The sequence below is a fragment of the Synchiropus splendidus genome, chromosome 13, assembly GCF_027744825.2.
Source record: "Synchiropus splendidus isolate RoL2022-P1 chromosome 13, RoL_Sspl_1.0, whole genome shotgun sequence".
In the NCBI taxonomy this organism is placed as follows: Eukaryota; Metazoa; Chordata; class Actinopteri; order Syngnathiformes; family Callionymidae; genus Synchiropus; species Synchiropus splendidus.
The window spans coordinates 12,852,453-12,874,628 of NC_071346.1; the positions used below are offsets into that span (position 1 = coordinate 12,852,453).

The 22,176-nt window shown below is 44.6% G+C and overlaps 4 protein-coding genes across 6 annotated transcripts; 2 read left to right on the forward strand and 2 right to left on the reverse strand.

Annotated features, from left to right (window-relative positions):
• Positions 1 to 249: 249 nt before the first annotated feature.
• otol1a (otolin 1a) lies at positions 250 to 3,051 on the reverse strand. Of its 3 annotated transcripts, none has more exons than XM_053882923.1 (5): positions 2,886 to 3,051; positions 1,883 to 2,320; positions 1,537 to 1,626; positions 1,318 to 1,389; positions 250 to 1,257 (listed from the first exon to the last, which is right to left on the reverse strand). In XM_053882923.1, exons 2-5 carry the CDS (start codon positions 2,304 to 2,306, stop codon positions 365 to 367), a joined length of 1,479 nt encoding a protein of 492 aa, XP_053738898.1. In that variant the 5' UTR covers positions 2,307 to 2,320; positions 2,886 to 3,051; the 3' UTR covers positions 250 to 364. The 3 variants fall into 3 exon arrangements, with proteins under 3 accessions (XP_053738898.1, XP_053738897.1, XP_053738896.1); XM_053882922.1 differs by having other exon boundaries at positions 250 to 505; positions 623 to 1,257; positions 1,318 to 1,626; XM_053882921.1 differs by having other exon boundaries at positions 1,318 to 1,626.
• Positions 3,052 to 4,663: 1,612 nt separating this feature from the next.
• ppm1la (protein phosphatase, Mg2+/Mn2+ dependent, 1La) lies at positions 4,664 to 10,919 on the forward strand. Its single transcript, XM_053884208.1, has 4 exons — positions 4,664 to 5,560; positions 7,759 to 7,933; positions 8,010 to 8,171; positions 8,258 to 10,919. Exons 1-4 carry the CDS (start codon positions 5,162 to 5,164, stop codon positions 8,611 to 8,613), a joined length of 1,092 nt encoding a protein of 363 aa, XP_053740183.1. The 5' UTR covers positions 4,664 to 5,161; the 3' UTR covers positions 8,614 to 10,919.
• Positions 10,920 to 15,781: 4,862 nt separating this feature from the next.
• Positions 15,782 to 16,402, forward strand: LOC128769781 (ADP-ribosylation factor-like protein 14). The gene has a single exon (XM_053883755.1). The coding sequence runs from the start codon at positions 15,794 to 15,796 to the stop codon at positions 16,400 to 16,402; it is 609 nt and encodes a 202-aa protein (XP_053739730.1). The 5' UTR covers positions 15,782 to 15,793.
• An 818-nt stretch (positions 16,403 to 17,220) lies between these two features.
• Positions 17,221 to 21,922, reverse strand: LOC128769812 (zona pellucida sperm-binding protein 3-like). Its single transcript, XM_053883804.1, has 8 exons — positions 21,542 to 21,922; positions 20,642 to 20,757; positions 20,142 to 20,245; positions 19,888 to 20,065; positions 19,701 to 19,818; positions 19,516 to 19,601; positions 19,186 to 19,418; positions 17,221 to 18,012 (listed from the first exon to the last, which is right to left on the reverse strand). The coding sequence occupies exons 1-8, from the start codon at positions 21,893 to 21,895 to the stop codon at positions 17,960 to 17,962; spliced, it is 1,242 nt and encodes a 413-aa protein (XP_053739779.1). The 5' UTR covers positions 21,896 to 21,922; the 3' UTR covers positions 17,221 to 17,959.
• Between the last annotated feature and the right edge of the window lie 254 nt (positions 21,923 to 22,176).

Here is a 22,176-nt window from a genome sequence, read left to right on the forward strand (position 1 = left end):
GAAATATAAAATGAATGAGCGACATAACAACAATATATATGATTTTTTATGTCATTCGTAAATGCGGAAACTGTATCATTGACTCCCAAAATTTGAGGTTGAGGTTGTTTACCACTATTAGCGGATACTGGCCTCTAGTGGTTCCTACGTGTAAGTGTGTGACACGTGACGTCACGACTGTAAACTGTTGATCAACTTTAAAAACAAAGGTGCACTTTAGTCAAATTGAATGCAAAGAAGTCGTTTTAATATTTTGGAGAATTGTACAAGCAGAAGAGACTACAGCGTTGATTTTCAGAGGCATGTTACGGTGCAGATATGACAGGAGGTGCAGGTCGACTGGACTCATTCAGGCAGTGAGTGGTCACAGGTTCTCCATGCTGGGGTTGTTCTTCGTGTCAGGGTAGAGCAGGAAGCCAGTGAAGGTGCTGTCGTCCTCAGTGCTGGAGTAAACACCGTTCCAGTCTCTCAGGGTCTCCAGCCAGACCAGGTCGCCCTCCTTCAACTGCAGAAGAGCCAGATTGGAAGCCTGATCGATGTCCTGACCATAAAGGGAGTCGCGGGTCCGCAGCCTCCTCACACCGTTGACCACCAGGGCGGCACGCAAAGGTCGGTTACGCACGGTGATGTGGTAGGTGAACAGGTAGACCCCTGGGTAGGTGACGTTGAACTTGTTGCTGGAGGGGTCCCAGTGGCCCTCTCCGTTGTAGAAGACCTTGTCGAACTTGACAGGGAGGCCTGGCGGAGGGAAGGACCTGCTGGGGAACAAACCCACACTAAAGGCCGAGCGAATCGGCTCCAGGCTCTCACCGGGAGCACCCTTTGGACCACGAGGTCCTCGTCCGCCTTTCACGCCCCTTTCCCCTCTGACCCCTGCCATGCCCCTTAGTCCCTGAGGTCCCGGGGGACCCCTGTTGCCATTGTCTCCCTTCCCACCCTGAGGGCCAGGATCGCCTTTCGCTCCCTTCTCTCCATCAGTTCCGTTTAACCCTTGAGGTCCCATCTCACCTCTCTCTCCTGGAGGCCCCGGCACACCCGCCTCACCCTTTTGTCCCTTCTCGCCTGGCAAACACTCCCCAGGAGGTCCCTGTTCACCCTTCTGACCCTTTGTACCGGCGACACCTGGTGGACCAATAGTGCCGTTTTGTCCACTGCTGCCATTGGTCCCATTTATACCAGGCTCTCCTCTCTCTCCCGGGTCTCCTTTGAGCCCAGTTAAACCTTGCTCACCCTTTTCCCCTTTAGACCCTGGGTCACCTGCAGATGAGAAAAAGACCATGTTAGGTCAAGTCATAGGAGTAACTTTGTTTCACATACCTTTCTCTCCTGGTTTTCCCGGGGCGCCAGGAGCACCAGGAAGCCCCGCAGGTCCTTGGTCCCCCTTCTCACCTGTAGCAGTTTTGAAAAATAGAGTGTAGAAGATGACATCCTTTATGTAGTTTGGGAAAAGGGGGGTTTGCAGAATAGGAGACATGAAGAGGGAAAGAGAAATGGAGAGGCAGTCGAAAAGCCTCCCTCTGTTAAGGCCAGCAGTACCTAGGTCTCCATTGAGTCCATTTGCTCCAGGAAGACCTTCAGGTCCTGTAGGGCCGGGCGGCCCCGTTTCTCCCTTCTCTCCTGGTAACCCTTGTAAAATGGAAAGGAGCTTAAAATAGATTGAAGAAAAAACCTATCTATATGAAACTTTGTATCTATTTTATAAATGAATCCGAGGGTCCACAGTTTCATTTTGCCAATATTGTCAAACCTAACCATTAGATGGCAGTGTAGTCGCGCCTTCCTGTGGCCTTCTGTACTGAGCTTTTCGAGTTTAGGGTTTTCAATTTTTCTTAGCAATATGGAAGCAAAAATGGCTGGTCCCTTTAAGACTCTGTCATCTCACCTGGTGGACCACTCTGTCCTGGCGGCCCCGGTGGTCCCCTCTCTCCCATCGGCCCTGCGGGGCCCTTCTCTGGTGGGCAGCACTCACAAACATTAAAGAAACACTCATTGTAGTCGAGAGTATAGTTCCCCGGGAGCGCGACTGAGTCGGTGTGAAACTCAGTGGGGAACGTGTCGATGGCGAAGGTGGTGCTGTCGGTGGGGGACAGAGAGTAAGTGTCCATCATGGTCTCACTGGTCTCATCGGTGAGCAGGCCGCTGGGAGGGGTCGGTGTGGTGGTGGTGGTGGTCAGGCCCCGGCCAGTTCTGGGAGGCTTCTTGCTGCTCTGAGGTTTGGGCCCACGCGTTGCTCGGACCCCAGGGGTCAGGTCGACCATTAGGCTGAGAAGGGTGGCAGCCAGGAGAGCCGCTCGAGTAAACGTCATGCTGAGGCTTTACGCTATGGTGAGAAAGGAGAAGTCAGTACTGTGTAATCTGTGCAAACAGTCACACGATAAAAGCTACTTGGTGTTGAGTCAAATAATTTTATCAGCTGACACATGAATATGGCTTTATATTAATGTTATATTAGTCATATTAAATTCAGCAATAAATTTAGATTATAATTAATTTTAGTCATTTTGCCAGGGACAATTCCTCCATAAATGTATTATATAATTCATATTATAAAAACCAGACAGACAGACAGATAGATAGATAGATGATAGACAGACAGACAGACAGATAGATAGATGATAGAGAGATAGACAGATAAATAGATGACAGACAGATAGATAGACAGATATATGATAGATAGACAGACAGATAGATGATAAACAGACAGACAGAGAGACAAATAGATAGATAGTTGATAGACAGAGAGACGGCAGATGGTAGACAGATGGATAGACAGACAAATGGACAGACAGATCGATAGACAGACAGATTGACAGACAGACAGATAAAGAGACGACAGATATACAGACAGATAGATAGACAGATAGACAGGCAGACATCGGTCTTACCTCGTGATGCAGGTGCTGTTGACTCCTCACTCCATCGCCTCTCGCTGATGGCCGATGAGGCGTCTCAGCTTCCTTATATCAGCCAAACTCCTGCACCACAGGGAGGACTGAGACATGAACCCTTGGGTTTGGAGAGGAAGGTGGGCTGCGAGAGCAGATTCTGTGACTCCTGAGGGATTGTAAATAAATCAGGTTGGACACAAGGCCTGACTTTATTCTGCGTGATATGGGATATGATTCCTTTCCCCCGGAGCCCTCACACTGCAAGGGTGCCGTTGATATAAATACTTGCATTCAGCACAAACAAGGGAATAAAATAAGGCTGCGATACGGACAGAGGACGCGCGTGGACGTATCATCAACTCAAAAAAGGCAGCGAATAAGAGCCGCAAGAATTACAGAGGATAGAACCCTGAAGTGGCCGTGCCACTTGGCAGAGCCTCAAAGTGGAGAAGAGAACATTAGAAAGGCAGAAAAGAAAGGATAAACGTCCCAAACCAGGCGGTACACATCACATCCTGGTCCTGGCATTTACCTTCCGCAGGCTAACATGGAAACCAGACACCCATGAACTGAGCTTCACATGGCTTTTGAACGAAGGCTGGGTGCTGTTCCATTACAAAATCTTCAGTGTTCAGGGATATTTTCGAAAGTCTGATCCATTGTTAAAGTACTAAAAAGACACCGTGGCCCATGTTATTTATCTTCTGGAATAAATACTGACTGCACTCCCTCGACCCCAACAACCTTGAGGTCAGGTCGAGACGAACAATCCCCATCACTGTCTGGTTCCATTTTGGCACATGATCAATTCTGATCAATGTTTGCAGCCTCAAGGACAACTTTCAGTGAAGAAATGCCAAGGTCTTCACAGAAATCCTCACAGCTTTGTCAGACTGAATTAAAAATGTGTCTGTTATGAAGCAATTTTACACTTTGTTTCCTTTAGGTGTTGTGTGTGTGATTCAATATAAATACATGGATCATTGTGTGTGTGATTCAATATAAATACATGGATCATCAAATAATATCCATCCATAGGAAGGTATCCATATTGTTTTTATAATTAAGTTTCTTTCAGCTGAATAGCCAGCCTTCAACTTTTGGTAAAGCCAAAGCCACAGACCAAATGAATATTTGCATTTTTTTTTTAATCTTGGCAGCCATATTTACATTGTCATGGCCATCAGACTGTTAAATTTGTAATCACCCTTTGTTGTTTGTGGGTTATTTTATTTTATTTATTATTATTATTATCATTATATTTTATTTTAAAATATGTTAAGTTTATTTTATTTTATTTATTAACAGCACTTTATTTCGAAGCACTTTCCCAGTTGGTGGGACCCCCACTGATCATGGCAATAAATTCTATTCTGAATTCTGAATTCAAAGATAGCCAAAAACGATTGAATAAATAAACATATCTGACTTATATATTAGCATTTTGAGTTTCCACGCCAGAATTTATTGTCATTAATATAGGAAAATAAATCATCAGAGCAAATCAGTTACATCAAACAGAACATAACGTATCAAACTCGTCTAAAGTGTTTTTAAAACAATAGTTTCCTACGTGTTAATGTAACTGTCACTGAGTCACAGTGGAATCGAACAAGCGTCGGTTTTCGACAGGAGACGTCACTTGATGACCTCATCAGACTGTCGCGTGAGTTCGCACATGCGCACTTCAACCACTCCTCATGGGCGAAAAGTGTCACCATTACAAGAAACATTTCCGGTTTGGTTTTCACAATAAAGTTTGGTTGAATACGGAAACCAAAAAACAACCCGTCGTAAACGGCTGCTTTACTCAGCGAATACAATGAATTTCCTGTTCGACTGGTTATGCGGAATGGAAGGGTGAGTGTGTTTCGCTGATTTATTGCGTTTATAGACGCATAGGAGAGAACAGGGTCAACCCGGCGGAAAAGGAGGACAACCCGGAGAGCAGATCTTCGACTATTGTCCTGTGGCGTCTCCCTCCTGGGTGGGTGTTGCCCCCCCACTTGCCCCCCCACTTGCCTTACAATGGACTGAGGGGAGTGGGATAAGGTGCAGGGTGACGGAAGGAAGCGATGTGGCTGGATCTCCCGGCTCGCTGCCTGGTCAGTGATGCGCCAAACGCGAGCGAACCCCGTCAGTAAGGCCTGTGGTGCAGCCGTTTAAAGCGCAGAGTCGCTCGCTCGCCCGCCGTGAGTCGCGTCTTTTCATCGGCCTGCCGTCCGGATGGAGTGACTTGTGACTCGAGTCAGACTGCAGTTTGGTGGCGTGTGATGATAGGAGACACAATGACGCTCCTGTCTCTCCTGGGTCGGATCATGCGCTATTTTCTCCTGAGGCCGGAGACCTTGTTCCTGCTGTGCATCAGCCTGGCGCTGTGGAGCTACTTCTTCCACACGGACGAGGTGAAGACCATCGTCAAGTCCAGCCGGGACGCGGTGAAGATGGTGAAAGGGAAAGTGGCGGAGATGATGCAGAACGAGCGGCTGGGAGGCCTCAGCGTGCTGGACGCCGAGTTCTCCAAGACCTGGGAGTTCAAGAACAACAACGTCGCTGTCTATTCCATCCAAGGCAGGCGGGATCACATGGAGGACCGCTATGAAGTTCTCACCGACATCACCAACAAGAGCCACCCGTCAATCTTCGGGATCTTTGACGGCCACGGTGGAGAGGTAGGTGTCTGACCTCAAGCTAAAAATAGCTCCTGATGCAGGAGCACTCAGCATCACTTGGATTTTTACCCACACAAGCTCCATCATGGTCAGATCACTATAGATTTAGGCTTCACTCAGGCATCCTCCTCCCAGCATTGTACTCCAGTGTGTGCCCACCTCCTCCGCACCTGTCAATCACAGCCTCAACACAAAGAGGTTGTGTGCACGTGTGTGGAGGGGTTGTGTATCTTGCCTGCACCCCCGATGCTAAAGGTCGGCAGTCTCTCAGGGATGCTCTCCATCTGTCACATGCCCACTGTTGACCCCCTTTGTTAAGCAGTACTTCAGTTGATGGGCGGCACTGGTGACGCCACATCGCGAAATTCAGCTTTGTTACCGAACTATTACCATCAATAGAGTGCAAAAACAATATGTGTTTTTAGGTACCTGAGACCATCATGTAGAAACGATTCTAGGTGAACTTGACTGTAAACAAATGTTGAGTTCAGATGGCTAGAATATCTTTGCAAACCAGGAAGGAACTCAGAAAGTGCACACCTGCGCCAAGTTGCCAGTATTATTGCCTTACATGTACACTGGTACCTCGGTTTTTGAATGTCCCAGACTTCGAACAAATCGGATATCGAACAAAAAATTTGAGATTTTTTGCTCCGGATTTCGAACAAAAATCCAGAACTCGAACGCCCCCGAAAAAAGCCAGATGCCAATACTTGGTTTATGACTTTGTCACAGCCAAACTGCACAGAACCACACATTCAGAGCTGGACACGCACCGGGCACCTCTTCACTTCTGGAGAGACCTCACTCACTCAGCAACCCCCCCCACATGCAGCGGCCACACACATAGAGGAACAGCGCACCTGCAGCAGACACTCTACATTCACTCCTACAAAAGACTATTTTAAGGCTTGAAACGCATTATTTCTTTTCCCATTCATTGTCATGGGATAAATCGATTCAGATTTCGAACAAATCGCTTCTCGAAGGGCCGTCTGGAACGGATTGTGGTCGAGAACAGGACCTCGCGGTATAATTACATACCTTCTTTACCATTTGAAATATCTTTTATGAAAGTTTATGACCATCATCTAATATGTCAGCTCTACCTACAGTATGTTGAAGGGTGCTGTAGCTTCTTTCATTAGAATGTAGAATGTTAGTAGACTGTTTCACGTGACTCTTTTACCATGGTCCTAAATGTTGTCTTCAGTCGTTTATGTGTTTAATTTCCAGTTGAAAGCTGCATAATGGGTGAGAAAATGCCCTTTTTAGCTGTACTCCTTATTAGTAGCATGCTATATTGCTCCTCATTTATCAAGTGTACCTTTAATGTTTACATTATTACTGCATCTACAATCCCAATCTTCTCCCTCCTACGTGGCACCAGACCAACCGAAGAAGTCTTGATTCAGCAATATTTGCATGATGGATGCGCTGGCCTGGACATGTAAGAGGCAGCTGATGAGAAAGACAAGGAGATGCTTAATAATTCATTTGGAGTCAGGTCGTGCCTTGCAGCTCACCGATAATCAATGCAAAAGAGAACAGAAACTGTTCATTTATGACATATAATTTATGAATACATTGCTAGCAGTAGATCTTCCAAACATGATGCTTCTTTGGTGGAACATCTTTTGTGAGTAACATTGATTCACTGTGGATTCACTTTTTTATTTTATCATTATTATTCCACATTGTCTCCCTTAAAATGTCTCTATATATTAATTTTATTTCTTTCACTTTGAATTTTAAATTGAATATATTACATTTCAAAATATATATTCTTTTGAAAATGTATGTGGTTTTGTTACATACAGATATATTTTAGCGTTTCTCATTTCAAAATACATGCTTTTCTTCATTGTAATGTTGTAACATTTAAAAAAAGGAAGAATAAAACTCAAATATGTTAAAGTATTTTTTTCCTGGGGGAAAAAAAAAAATAAAATTACTAATGCAATTTTTAAAAAATGGTATAAATAATAAATCATATTCTGTTGTTTTTGTTGTTGCTATTGTGTGATGTTTTTTTCATTTTTCAAACAATGTATATTATAGTGCTGATGCCTGTTAGTGGGTTATTACAATGTAGTGTTAGTTACAATAAATAAATAAAATAAATTTTTAAAAATTAGCTTTTCTCATGACCAAGTTATCTGATGATCTATATTTATTCCCATGTTTGCCCTCCTCAGGCTGCAGCTGACTACGTGAAGGCTCATCTGCCTGAGTCTCTGAAGCAGCAGCTGCAGGCGTTTGAGAAGGAGAAGAGAGAGAGCTCCCTGTCTTACGCCAGCATCCTCGAGCAGAAGATCTTAAACGTGGACCGTGAGATGCTGGACAAACTCTCCGCGAACCACGACGAAGCAGGTCAGAAACAGAGGTTTACAGCTGTTCATTTCTTTTTTTGCATCCCGATGAAATGACCCTTGTGTATGTGACACAGGAACCACGTGTCTGGTGGCACTGCTGTCAGACAGGGAGCTCACCGTGGCCAACGTGGGCGACTCTCGTGGAGTGTTGTGTGACAAAGACGGGAACGCTGTTGCTCTATCGCATGACCATAAACCTTACCAACTGAAGGAGCGCAAGAGGATCAAGAGGGCAGGTAAATAAACAGATGCGTTTCCAAGTAGCTACGTAAAACCTGCTCCATGTTTCCGCTCTGATCATTTCAAATGTCATCGCTCACAGGAGGCTTTATCAGTTTCAATGGCTCCTGGAGAGTTCAGGGAATCCTCGCCATGTCTCGATCGCTTGGCGACTACCCCTTGAAAAACCTCAACGTCGTCATCCCCGACCCCGACATCACGACCTTTGACCTGGACAAACTGCAGCCGGAGTTCATGATCCTGGCGTCCGACGGCCTGTGGGACGCCTTCAGCAATGAGGAGGCGGTTCGATTCGTCCGCGAGCGCCTGGACGAGCCTCACTTCGGCGCCAAGAGCATCGTGCTCCAGTCCTTCTACCGCGGTTGCCCGGACAACATCACCGTCATGGTGGTGAAGTTCAAAAGCGGAGCTGGAGGTAACAGCAAGGCAGCAGAGTAGGAGCACGAGGAATGTGATAAAGCCTAACCCCCAACTCTCTGCGAGCTCTGGACGGAGCGAGGTTCACAAATGTACCACTCAATCCTCAAATGAATTGAGCAACCAGGTCAATCAGACCTCAGTTGGAAAATTACATTTTAACAACAAGCATTTGATATTTTTCTATACTTAAAAATACACAATTTTGGTCTCAGTTCTGCTGTCTTGCATCTTTAGATCGACTTAGGTGCTCGGATTACTGCAGCTAATAAACACACTTGGAAACGGGAAAAGCATTTGAGGATTTGGTCGCACGTTTTAAAATGAAAATATTTGCACTTGTGGACCTTTTTCCTCTGGAAATAGCCCCACAACTTCTCCTTCAAGGCGGAAGTCAAACCAGAGTGTTGCTGAGTTTAGAACTCACTGCAACATCTGACCTTCCGATTTTTCATCTCTTAACAGCAAGTTCCAACTTCTAATTCCGACTTTCAGCTTCCACATAGCGAATAGAGAAGCAGGATAAGATAATGCTTTCACACTCAGTTCCAGCCATTTATTTTGTGAGCACTTTCAAAACATTTTTTTTGAAAAACCACTGAACTACGACTTCAAAAACTACCCATTTTAAAGATGGCTGCCATTAACCCCGCTAGATAACAGGCCAGGGTGCGTGGTTTCTTCGGCTTGATCATATGTTGGTGGCACAGATGCTTCAGGACCTCAGAAGAAATGCACTTGAGCTCATTCAAACAGATCGTCCGACGACTCCTATTCAGACGACAAAATTTGGCACCTTCTCCAAGGGCTAAATCAGAGCGACTTCTCTTTGAAGTCTTCTTCAAAGCGGCGCTGGAATCTGGCTCATCATCACGCGCAGTCGCAGAGGGTGTCCTTCTTTCTTTTCGTGCTGCTTCTCCCAGGACCTTCATGTTTTGGAGGCCAGGAGCTTGTCAGGCAGAGCCCCATTTCATTTCTCTACCATCGTGGAGTCATGGCACATTTGTTTTGCAACTGGCTTTCTTTCCTTTTCTGACACAGTTGGTTAGACTAGAATTGTCCCCATGTTGACAATTTTCAGTTCTAAATCTCAGCCCTTTTCCAACTTCTAATAAACTCTTGGCCGCAGCTCCAGATCCTATTGAAGGAGGAGCTGTCCTTGAACGTAGCGAGCGTAACACGAACGTGTATCCCATAAATCATGGTGAATGAAGGAGGCGGCAATATGATCTTGGGACAGAAATCGAGGTGCAGCTATCTGTCTTTTTCTGAAAAGCTTGGCATTCACGGTCCTGAATTGACCTTTGTTTTTATCCTTGTGTTGGATTGTCACGTTTTATTGTGGGAGGGGGTTATACCTCGTAGTAGAAATACACTGGTTGAATGGCGGAGTAAATCCCTCGCTTAGGTGAGTGAAAAAACTGCCATCATCCCAGCCCTGCTGTTGCATATTAGAACAAAGGTTTTAGGTGCAGTGGGTGCAGCGGCAGCCAAGTATTTTCCCGTTTCTTGACGTACTCTTACAATACAGACCTGAACTCTTTACCAGCACACCTACTGTGACCCATGACCTGCACTCCTCTGGAAGCCCGTGGCGGCTGCTAACTAGTGCCTAACTTAACAATGACTGTGCGATGACAACACCGAGATCAGGATGACTTGGGTGAACGTTTCCAAATGCACTACAATGAAATCTTCAGTTGTAGCAGAACCTCTGTATATTAAGGTTACAATGCTGACTCACCAGTATGCATTAGTTGACCCTGGACTTCCATCCCTTCACAACCATCTCGGGTTCCTTCACCTCTCTTTTATATCGACTTGCGTTGGAGTAGGCTGTATGTAGGCATGTGCTTTAGATGAAACACGCTCATCCACAATCAAGTAACTGACGCTGACCTTTCACCCAGGAAGCACAGTCCAGTATTTTCTACGTGAAACCTGAATAATGACTTTGGTTTTCCGCGTGGCTGCGGCCGTAGCGTAACGTGATCTGCTCCTGTAGCAATACAACGGGTGTCAACATCAACGGCAGCAGCAGTTTCCTCTCAAACTTGATTCTTGCTTTGAACTGATACGACTTGTAACAACTCCGTATCATGACTCAACCGAATGCCTTATTTATTATTATATTTTTGGGCTGTGGCCGACTGTGTATTCATATATTTTGTCCTTCTGTTATTAAGAAGTTAAAAAAAACAACTCTGTCTCTTTAAATAAAGGGACAGTCTGTTGCTGTTGTTGAAATGATGTGTAAAAACTACTGTAAAAAGTTTCTGTATGCAAACTATCAGTAATGATTGGACTATTTCAATAAACTATATTCATCTGCCTGTTGTGTCCATTATATTGTTTTATATTAATTTCCCTCAATCTTGTTGACAATCTTTATTGTATACATGTAAATAAAAAACACATTTTACAGTTAATTATATGTACATATATGTATATATATACACATTAGTTGACAGTTGCATAAAAATTATATTTCATGAAATAAATCCAGTAATATCTTAGTCATCTTTTTTATTTATTTATGTTTCTGCAGCGGCAATACAAAATGAATACATAAAGAAATGAAAATAAAAGCCTCATAATAGGGTGTAATTTATTTTAAAATAAAGCCAAAAATGTATAAAATTATGCAGAAAGAAAATCAAAATATTGCAATTTTTTTTACCCAAAAAAAGCAAAGGCTCTTTTCAAGCCATTATTTTTCGTGGGTGGGAAAAAAAATGTTCAAGTCGCACATGCATTTCAGTTGTTTGTAATGATATAACATATTTATAGTGCGATGTTTATCTCGATTTATGACCAGAAATAACATAAATGTAAGAAATACAGATATGATGTTATGACACAGGGCAATGACCAGGTTTCTCATACATATAAACAAAAGTAGAGCTGAGTTGAAGCACAGACAAAAGCAGAAAATGCTTCCAATCCCTGTCCACTAGCATTTAAAATGTATGTCCATCACTGCTCGCAGAGGGACCCTGTAACTCAGCAAAATAGGGAAACTAGGGTGGAAATAAGTAGGTACTCTGCCTAAAACTAGGACATTTAACTTTCAGTACAGGGTGTATCCCAGACATCCAGACGCCCTGCTACACTATGAAGCCTGTTTACCAGCTTCAAACAGCGACAATCACAGCCTCGCATTTGTCCTCATCTAATTCTAATATGACAAAGATAGGAGTCTCAAGACTGCAGACGTCAAGCGCTTGGATCGAAACAAGTGGCATCTTGACAATGACACGGCTGGATCCAAGCCGGCGCGCCACTTCCTCATTTGGTCCTCGGCTTCTCTGACATGCCCATCGCATTTGCCAAGGTCTGATCTGGTGACGCTATGGAGATCAGCTGCCAGCAGTCCTGAATACAACACCGATGACTTCCTGAAGAACAATGTATTATTCTAGTGTATGTCAATATGCATGATCTCCCATCGGTCACAAGTCCATTCTAACTATTGACCCAACTCAATCCTTAAATACAGCACATTTCTCTGGTGGCATTGATGATTTTCGCTTTCATTTGATGGATGTTATTTTCATGAAGGTCGAGTCGTAGCACATAAACTAGATCAACAAGACTGTCAACATAGCTGAACATGAAGCAGCACTTTATTGGCTTGTAAAAAAAATAGTGTAGCATAGTGACTGCAGCATCATCGCCAAAAGGAAAGTCATCTTTTTATTAAAAGATTAAAACGTATTTTTAGCAGCAGATTTGATTTGCTGTCTCGTAAGGGGGAAGTCGGCAGGCTGTTCTGTCGGCCTTCCTGGATTTGTCGCAGCTCCAGTCATCCTGGCACGGAGTCATCGCAGTGAAATGTTTGTGGTAAATAGTTAAACGTGCATCAACGTCATCCAGGACTAAAGTGTGCGCCTCTGTCTGCCACGCCATAAATAACCCCGGGGGGAATTTCAGACCGAGGCCGAGGTGCCGACAGCTCTGGAGCTTCTGCAATGCCAAGTTCTGTGACAGTCGGCACCAGGTGCACACGCTCAAATTAGTCCGGGCGCGCTTCACATTCTAATTACCCGCTCGGCCCGGGCGGGTCACGTTACTCACGTACTGGAACCGTCTCATGCGCTTCATAAGTGCGCGAACGTCGCGGGAGTAGGACACTTGACATCTACTCATCCAGCAGAGAACATAAGCCAGTGTTTGCTCATCGGTCAACACCGCGAAGACAAGCCATGGGGCAGCATGGATCCAAATCCTCTGTTGAAGCTCGGGTTGTTTTCCAGAGCTGCGGGACGGAGGACTTGTTTCAGAAATGGGACCCGTGTGCAACTCCAGCACCTGTCGTCCACATCCAGAGGAAAGCGACCAGTCGGATGTCGAGTTATCACTCGTCCGAGCGAAAGACGGATAAGCCAGCACCTCATTCCTGGCCGCAGAGTCGCCGGGACACCGGGGGACTGGTGTACGTGATGGACAACCCAACTGGCGGCGTTTGGATGAAGCCGAGAGAGCAATGGACAAGATCCTGATCTCCATGGATGAGATTTGTTTCTGGAGCTTGAAACCAAAGACTTCTTTGGGATGAATACCGCTTGCTCTTGTCCTTGAGCTTCTGCCTTGCCAGGACAGCAAGTTTGGGGTTTTTTCCTGCCGTCACACAGGAGGAAGAGTCGGTGGGAAGGATGGCTGCCACCCTGGACGGAGCGGGACGGAGAAGCTTCAACGCCAGAGGCTGATTTCTTTGGGAAACGCTGACTCGTTTCCAAGTCACTGGTCGTTCTAATTTGGGCTCTTGTTGTAGCCATCTGCTTGTTTTATAATTAAACAAGACTGTAACTGATATTATTTACCATGAGAATGTAGCACAGTGACAACAGAATTGTGAGTGTGTGACGATAGATGAAACGACTTTGGAGAAGAGAATGTGAAGAAGGAAGACTGTGCAATAAGAAGGTCAACGGAAGTGTCCGAGGGCATCATCACCCATGTTTCTATTTGGAATTTCAACTTTGCGCATTGTTATCTGCGTCTTTTTTTTTTTTTAACTCTATGATGCTATTGCCTTATTTATTGAGCATGTAGAGGAGGAATAAACACTGTTGTAATGTCATTTTTGAACGTTTTAAATAGCTTTTATAACGTTTACTTTTCCTGATGATGTTCACCTCACGCCACTGTGTCACAGCTTCAACTAATTCAGATTTTTTTTTTATTTCCAACTGTGTTACTGTGCTTCAAGCCAAACACCAGGTCACAAGATGACCACTCGAACTTGACATTGATACGCAAGGTACTAATAAACGTGGTCTTTCATCAAAATCTACCTTGTCTGTTCATCTAACTCATGATACAAGTTCAGTTTGGACTTGAAGTTAGCCGAGAAGTATCATCATTGATCATATACACACACAATGAACACCATGAATCATCTACTCTACAGTTTTTTTACACAGTTACAATTTTCATACGCTTGTCTTCATCCACTGTCTCGGCCGACTGGATTGGACATGACCTTTTCAAAGAACCGAGGCTCCACAAAGGTTTGCTTTATCTTGAATATTCAAGCTGTTATTACTGTTATTCCCACAGCTTCTGAGGTAGATGTACACAAACAAAGTCGCCTGCATGAATGTCAGGCATTAAAAAGGGTTCTTCAACCATTTTGTCTGTATTAGTTTTTGTTCGAAAAATTTTAGGACCATTTAGGAACCATACTAACACAGGTATTTCACTTGTAAAATCTAAATAGAAGAATATTAGCACAGAAGTGAATATTTGTTGTTGTAAACGCACAAAACGGTTGACAGACTTTATCTCCTTGTGAGTAAACAAAAGAAGAGAGTCATATTTTATCAATTCTAAAGTCATAAAACCACAACAACTCAGGCGTGTTCGGGACTTCGAAGAAATCGGAGTTCGACCAAAAATTTCAAGATTTTTTTGCTTCAGATTTCGAACGAAAATCCAGAACTCGAATGCCCCAGAAAAAAGCCGGAAAAAACATACCGTGCACGGACCGATCAGCTGACCCACGACGTGCTTTGTTATTGTGTATAACGCAGCCTCTCTATGCAGACGTGTCCCGTTAGCTACATTTACTGACTGTTTTTTCTTCATATTGAGGTGTAAAACCTTTCCTGTCTCCACACTGGACCGTGGTAGAGTGTCACAGGGGAGGTGCTGGAGCGCTCACTCCAGGGTTTGATGTCCTGTTGTGGGCTGGAGCTGGGACAGGGATGAGGCGAGTCTGGGACAGAGCGTGACTTGGTTTATGACTTTGTCACAGCCAAACTGCACAGAAGCGCACATTCAGAGCTGGACACGCACCGGGCACCTCTTCACTTCTGGAGAGACCTCACTCACTCGGCAACCCCTCCCACATGCAGCGGCCACACACATAGAGGAACAGCGCACCTGCAGCAGACACTCTACATTCACTCCTACAAAAGACTATTTTAAGGCTTGGAACGCATTCTGCCTTTTGCCATTCATTGTAATAGGAAAAATTGATTCAGATTTCGAACAATTGGAACGAATTGTGGTTGAGAACCGAGGTACCACTGTATTTTTTGTTTTCAATCACTCACAGTAGCGCAAACAGCGGCCATTTAGGATTGTAGCTGTTCAGACACAGGTTTGATCTCAAAACAATGCAGTAAATGATCTATACTTCTGAGTCTTGTCATGAATTGATGTAAACATTACTTTTTTTTTTAACAAAAGTGGACTTTTGACATCCAAATAATCCAATTTAAATCGAGATTTTCAAGGAAAACATCATACACAATCAGATCTCAGCTTGTCTTGGTTATATAATTGATGGTAAATGGACTTTACACTGAGTGTTCCTTGATAATCACTAGGAGGAGACTGGATCACGGCTCGATAGAGATTTTATTACTGTAGTTTAACTGCAGTTGAACTTCCAGAGTCACTGAGTCATAGAATGATGTTTCAAGTATTTATAGAACAGGGAACTTTCAGAAAATACACAGTCTAAAATAAAATCTTTAGTCCTCTGGACAGTTACCAGTGAAAAATGAGATTATTTTAATCCTCCATAAAATAATTCCTTGATCACATGAACACTCAAGTCAAACTGAAGAGCTGTTTAAGACTGTGTGTTCTTATCAGTGCGCTGCGTGTCAGGTAATAAGTGATGTATTAAACACCATCAACGCATTTAGCAAACAAAAGAAAGAACCAGGAGAGTTCTCTTCACATCACCATGGGTCTTGGAGGATCTCGACAACCTGAAGTCCGTGTGCTCATACTGGGCCTGGATGACGCTGGAAAAACCACCTTCCTCTACAGGCTGAAGCACAAGTTATCGGTGGAGACGGTTCCCACCATCGGTTTTAACGTGGAAATGGTGGAAGCCAAGAAGAAAGGAAAGAATATCCTTCTAACCATGTGGGATGTTGGCGGTCAAGATTCGATGCGGAGCCATTGGGAGGAGTACTACTACGACACAGCAGCGGTGGTGTTTGTTTTGGACAGCTCGGCCCGTCGGTATTTTGGGAAAGCTCGCCAGGAACTGGAGAAGATCCTGAAGAACGACAAGCTGCGGGGTCGCCCTCTCATTCTTATCGCCAACAAACAGGACGTCGACACGGCTCTGACGGTGACTGAAGTCAAGGAGCGGTTCAACCTGAGGAAGATCTGTTCCGGCCGGGAGTGGACTGCTTTGCCGTGTTCGGCGTCCACCGGTGTCGGCGTGGAAGAGGCTTTTGAACACATCGTTCACCTGGTCGGGATGCCTTCAGACCCCCGAGCCATGAGGGAGAGCCTCAAGGACACTGTTCACTACCTCAAAGCAACGACAACAAAACACTGAGAGGGAGAAAATGACCGCAAACCCCCTGTATTCTCCTGCAAAAAACATGAGATATGAGGGCTCTTTTGCATTATGAATTGCACTCAGCCTCTTTTCCGTGCTTCAGGTGTGTGAAATTTAATATTTAATACACAATATTCTATTGTCAAAAATGTAGTCCTGCTATTGTTGAAACATATTACTCAATGAAAAAAAACACATTTGTAAATAAAGAATTTATTACGACAAATTGTAAGACCACGTTTGAATTCAGCTGGTTTGTGTTGCTCCACCTGTGAGATGTCCAGGTCTTGTGGCCACATTGCCCATGGATGGTCTTCTGCCGTCCCCTCTCATGGTCTCCTCGTACGTGGGCAGATGCTTGCACTCCTCATAGGTGGGCAGCACAGCAGGGGGTCCCGCATCATGGTCCATCAGACTCACTGCTGTTGCGTCTCTCTGCACTAGCGGCTCCTGCGACACCGTGGCAGTCGGTTGATCTTCTGGTGTCGTCCGTCTGGACTTGGAGCACAAAAGTCTTTGGACAAAATATCCCACAGCAAACAGCAGCAGCATGATCAACACCCCAGACAGCTTTCGAGTCACCACGGCGATATTCACGTAGGTGGAATCCACGTACTGTCGGCAACAGGTGAGCGTGAGGCTGTGGTTCCCTTCAGCACAGCATATCTCATCCTCCCGACAGAACTCTCGTCCACACCTTTTGTTGGAACCAACACAGCAGAGAGTCAACATCGCAGCAAGAAGGTGCTTGAACGAAAGCATCGTGAGGAAACAGGATGGAACAGCAGACAACACAGACTCATCAGATTAGATGGTTGAGAGGTTCCAGCGCCATCCAAAAACACGACGCCCCCCCAGACAGCAGTCCTCGAAAATCGTGAACAGTGAGAGTTCCGAGCCTTCAGACACGCCCAGAGAGCTGTCAGTGCTGACGAAACCAACTCCCAAATAACTCAAGTGTTCCTGCTGCCTCACATGCAATATTAATACGCTATAGATCCAGGAGGCTGGACATCCAGTGGTCAGCTTCATGTACCAAGTGCATCACACTGCTCCAGACAAAAGTGTGTTTAAAAGATCATTTTCTCTCAGAGCATTAGCACGACGATAATACAGATAATGTTCTGGAGAAGAGCGAGTCATTTAGATCAACCCAAATGGGGTGCTGTGGTTGATCCGATTACCGGACATACAGCATGTTTACATGATGTGCGATGCTAATAAAAACCGATCAATAAGGCGACTGCGTGATGAGTAGGTTGTGGTTTTTAATGGAGGAGGAAGTGCAGCCTAACTGGGCGTCTGCTTCCACTCATCCAAAGAAAAAAAAATAAAAATCACTGGCATTATGTTAGATCTAGATCTGTCATTACGCAGTTATTCAAGACTGTTGCTGAGGCGGAGGGACTTTATGAGACGGTTAAATAAAAGATTTATTGTGAAGAAGAAAGGTGTGATGCCATGGATGTATTTAAATATTCATAATTTCATCAAAAATGCTTGGTCCTCTTGATGACTTTTCCACCTTCACAGTCCAGTGTCCCGCTGCCCTCCTCATGAATTGGCATACGGCAGGACGATAAGAGGACCCAGCTGGACGGTACGCTCTGGAAAAAGTACCAGAACAAAACATGTAAAAACACAGGAGATCGAGACGTAAGTGATAAATGATTTCCACAGATGTTTTTCAAGCCTCTCCTGAACCAGGTTTAAAGCCTTGTTTACACTGTGTGAGAAATGCAAATACCTGCCACAGGACTTTCAGTCTCTGTGGCAACAGGGCCAATTCATCGATTTGCTCAGTTAATGATCAAAGTGGGCCACACAGTGGGTGTGAATTAGTTCCTGTCTCCAGTTTGTCTGAATCGGGACAGGCCTGTGGCACATTTGTGCTAGACACCGAAAGTCATTTTTGAGATTTTTTTGGGAACTGGACAAACTGAATTCAGATCCAGTGTTTTACTTTGAGCATATCCTCAGGTTAAATGCATTTATATTCAAAATAGCAGGACGTATGATACACAAGGGTTTATGCTCATACGTAAAAGGGGATGGGATTCAATAAAAAAAAAAAATAATTTAGTTAGAGAATTTGTGATTAATTCATCTTAATTAATCACAGTTTAATGGTATAAGAATATTTGGCCCAAAAAGCTACCTTTTTCAATTTGAATGAATTTGAATTTGGTATATAACTGAATCAAATGATGGACCCATACATACATTTAAACAACAAAATAGTTTATTTTGGATCAGTACAATAAATCACGATGGTGGCTATATTCAAGTTTTTATGTCATCTTCTTTAGACTAAAGCTCTTTTCATGTCTTGAAATATTTGGATAAGAATTTCAATTTTATAAGAATTTCAAGTCCATTCAGAGTAGTAGAGTAGAGTAACAATGGCCAGAGTAACCCTGGCCATTGTGTAGCGGAAAAACATCCCTGAACAAAAGCAAACAGATGCTTTTGTTTGCTTTTGTTCAGGGATTCCTCCATGTTTGTTGTTGTTGTTGTTATCATCCTAGCTGCCACGTGTCTTGTGCATCAGTGTGATCAGTGGACCAGGAACTCCTGCACTTACAAAGGTTCCCTGTTGTCTGGAGAGCAAACTGTTTAAATTATTATTTTCTGTTGTAATTATATATATATATATATATATATATATATATAAATAGATAAAACAAACGATTGGCGCTTTATTGCCCCCTGCTGGAAGATAAATTTAAGTCCAGTGATGATTTTCTTTTTTATAACCGAGTTACTGTAACTAAACTCACCTGCTTCCCTCTTTTTCACCCAGGCAGGAGTCTGATGAAGCGGTGCCCCGGGGCGAATGCGATGAAAGGTGGCGCCGTGGTTGTGAGAGCTGCTCTGGACGTACGCAGGCTCTTGCGCTGTAGCAGGCTGGGCGGTGGTCATCTTTGGCGGTGAGGTGGCTGGAGGTCCCCCAGTTCCATGTCTGGAGTCACAGCTGGCGCATGCTTGGTCATCACCGTCAACTGACTCCCAGCTGGTGAACGGAATTTGACAGTTGAGGAGCCTGTACGTCGAGTTGACTTGTGCTTTGTTGACTGATTTGAAAAGGAAATGCCAAAATCAAACTTTACCCATGTCCAATGAAGGAGCAGGCCCTGTTTTCAGAGGTGGCTGGTGATGCAAGTGGAGCTGCCTTCAGGCGGCACGTGATGAAGACCTTAAACAAGACGGAGACGGAAAGAAAATGCTTTGTTCGGCTGAGAACAAATACATAACCGAGAAACTGAAGTCATTTATGAAGCGACAGAAGACCTACGTGGTTGTCGGGTTCCTGACTGAATCGAAAAGCATCCACCGAGAATCGAAGCGAGTGGTTTTCAACTCTCGGGAAGAATCTGGATTTTGAGTTGCTCAGATAAGCATCCACAAGACACCTGTCGCCAGAGCAAGAATGTCAGTGGTCCATTCTGAGCATAAGAGCCAGTTCTGATGTCCAAACTGACCCATGGTGACTGACAAAGTCATATCTGAGCTGGGCGTCTGCATCTGGAGTAGCCGTGGCCACACAGTGATCCACGTAGATCTTAAGAGGCACGTGGTGATCCGTGATGACGGATGCTTCGATATGGATCGGGTCTCCCAGGAAGTAGGAGTTGGATCCCCTGGTGAACAGCCCGTCATCTGTCAAGAGGAAACGAACCAAACAAGGGACTCCACATCTGGATCAGGGATGTCGGTCCTGAATGTGAAACTACACCAGTCAGAAGTTGCAGGTTGAAGTGGATCTGGTTCCTAGCTGACATCTCAGCGACGAAGGGAACCCAGCTGGGCAGGAGTGGAACAGAATTCACTGCATACATCCTGAGAAAGACACACATACATCGTCAGTTAACCAGTGCTTTGTCCTGTTGAGGGTTCTAGAGCGAGCTGGAGCCTATCCCAGCAGTCATTGGGCGAGAGGCGGGATACACCCTGGACAGGTCGCCGGTCCATCGCAGGGCACACGCACCATTCACACCTAGTGTTAAACTAGTGAGCATGTCTTTGGGCTGTGGAAGGAAACTGGAGAACCCAGAGAAAACCCACACGCACACGGGGAGAACATGCAAAATCCATGCAGAAAAGCCACTAGTTGGGCATCAAACCCGCAACCTTCTTGCAGCAAGGCAAGAGTGCTAACCACTGGGCTGTTGTGTGGCCACCTGAGACATTACAGACTGAATACATCCTTCAAAAGAGCAACTTTAAAAGCCTCACCTATCATAATGGCATTCCACTGGGATTGCAGCTGCATCCAGCCGGAACAAACCATCTTTTGAAGGCTCAGGGGAGTAGAGCAGCACGTTGGAGTAGACGATCTTGTCGCCTGTCGACTTGAATGGACAAAATGTAACATAAACAACAGTACAACAACAGTGAACAATACAATAATAAACGAATTAAACTGATCCCTCAGAAAAATGGGGATTGAAATCGATGTCTCATCGTCGCACTGGCCCTTCTGGGAAGCAGAATTAAATCATGGATTGTCACAAATATTTATGCACATTCATATAGAGTGTTGGATTATGTGTTTTCATAGCATATTTAGTTGTGATGTTTATTCCTGTCGATGTGATGTTTACCTTTATTGTGAAACAATTCACCGGATATACACAGCTCTTCCGGTTTTTGTTTCATACATCTATATATACATATATTTCTACCCAGCAAGTGTGTTGTAGATGAGAACAGAACGAGAGAACGGCAAGACGAGAGTGACACGAAGAACTAAAAGGGAAATTACAAAGAACAACGAGTGTTGTGTTACTGATTTATGGACGACCAGAACATATTACTGTCTAATTGACTGTTAAAATACAATTAAATTATTATTATTAAAGCATTGAAAAACATTTGATCCTGAAAGGGGTACAAATCCTGCCAGGTCAATGTTGTCAGAATACGGTCAAATCAAACGTCATCATGGAAATGTTTTATTTTACTTAGAAATGATAATAAATATGACAATAAAAACACTTCAAAAACAAGTGTATAACGCTCACAAAATAGCGCGCATCACACATAAAATTTGGAAATGTCGTGTTCTGAATGAGGGCAAATGCACAAAAGTCAGGTGCCGTGCGTCAAAACAAAGTGTCGGTTCCCAAAACTTACGGAAAGTTTAGTGCCGCACTGAGTCAGGGGAGCGTTGATGGAGAACTGCCGCGGACCGGATGCTGCTGCCCCACACGGACCCGACTCATGAGCAGAGCTGGAGCCCAGATGTAAATGTTTACCCTCAACCAGGAGTCCGTTACCGAACAGATCAGCTTGGACCACAACCTCCAGCGAGTTCGGGTGGCACGTGACTGTCACCTTTCGGGTCTTCCGGAGCGGATGTTTGAGCGCAGAGACGCGCGCTTGCGATCCGCTCTCTATCTCGTTGGATACTTGACTTTGGCCGCTGACTAATAGCACACAAGCCAGCGATATCACAGTCCATATATGTTTCCGAAGATAGAGGTCCATTTCTGGATTGGCGCGTCCCAGCTTGGAAAGAGAGCGCGGACATGTCCCGCGCAGATGTAAGCGATCAACAGTGATTTGGGAGTTCGCCAACACCTGTTTCGTTGACCTCAATAAATGAGCTGGTTATCCGCGCTCATGTTTCCAAAAATACAAGTCGATTATATAGACGTATTTATAACGAGTCAGGGGAATATTAAACGCCTCGTTTAATTCAAAATAAAATTCACTTTTCTCGAAATATTAACGCAATAACATCAATGGCCACTAGATGGCAGCAGACC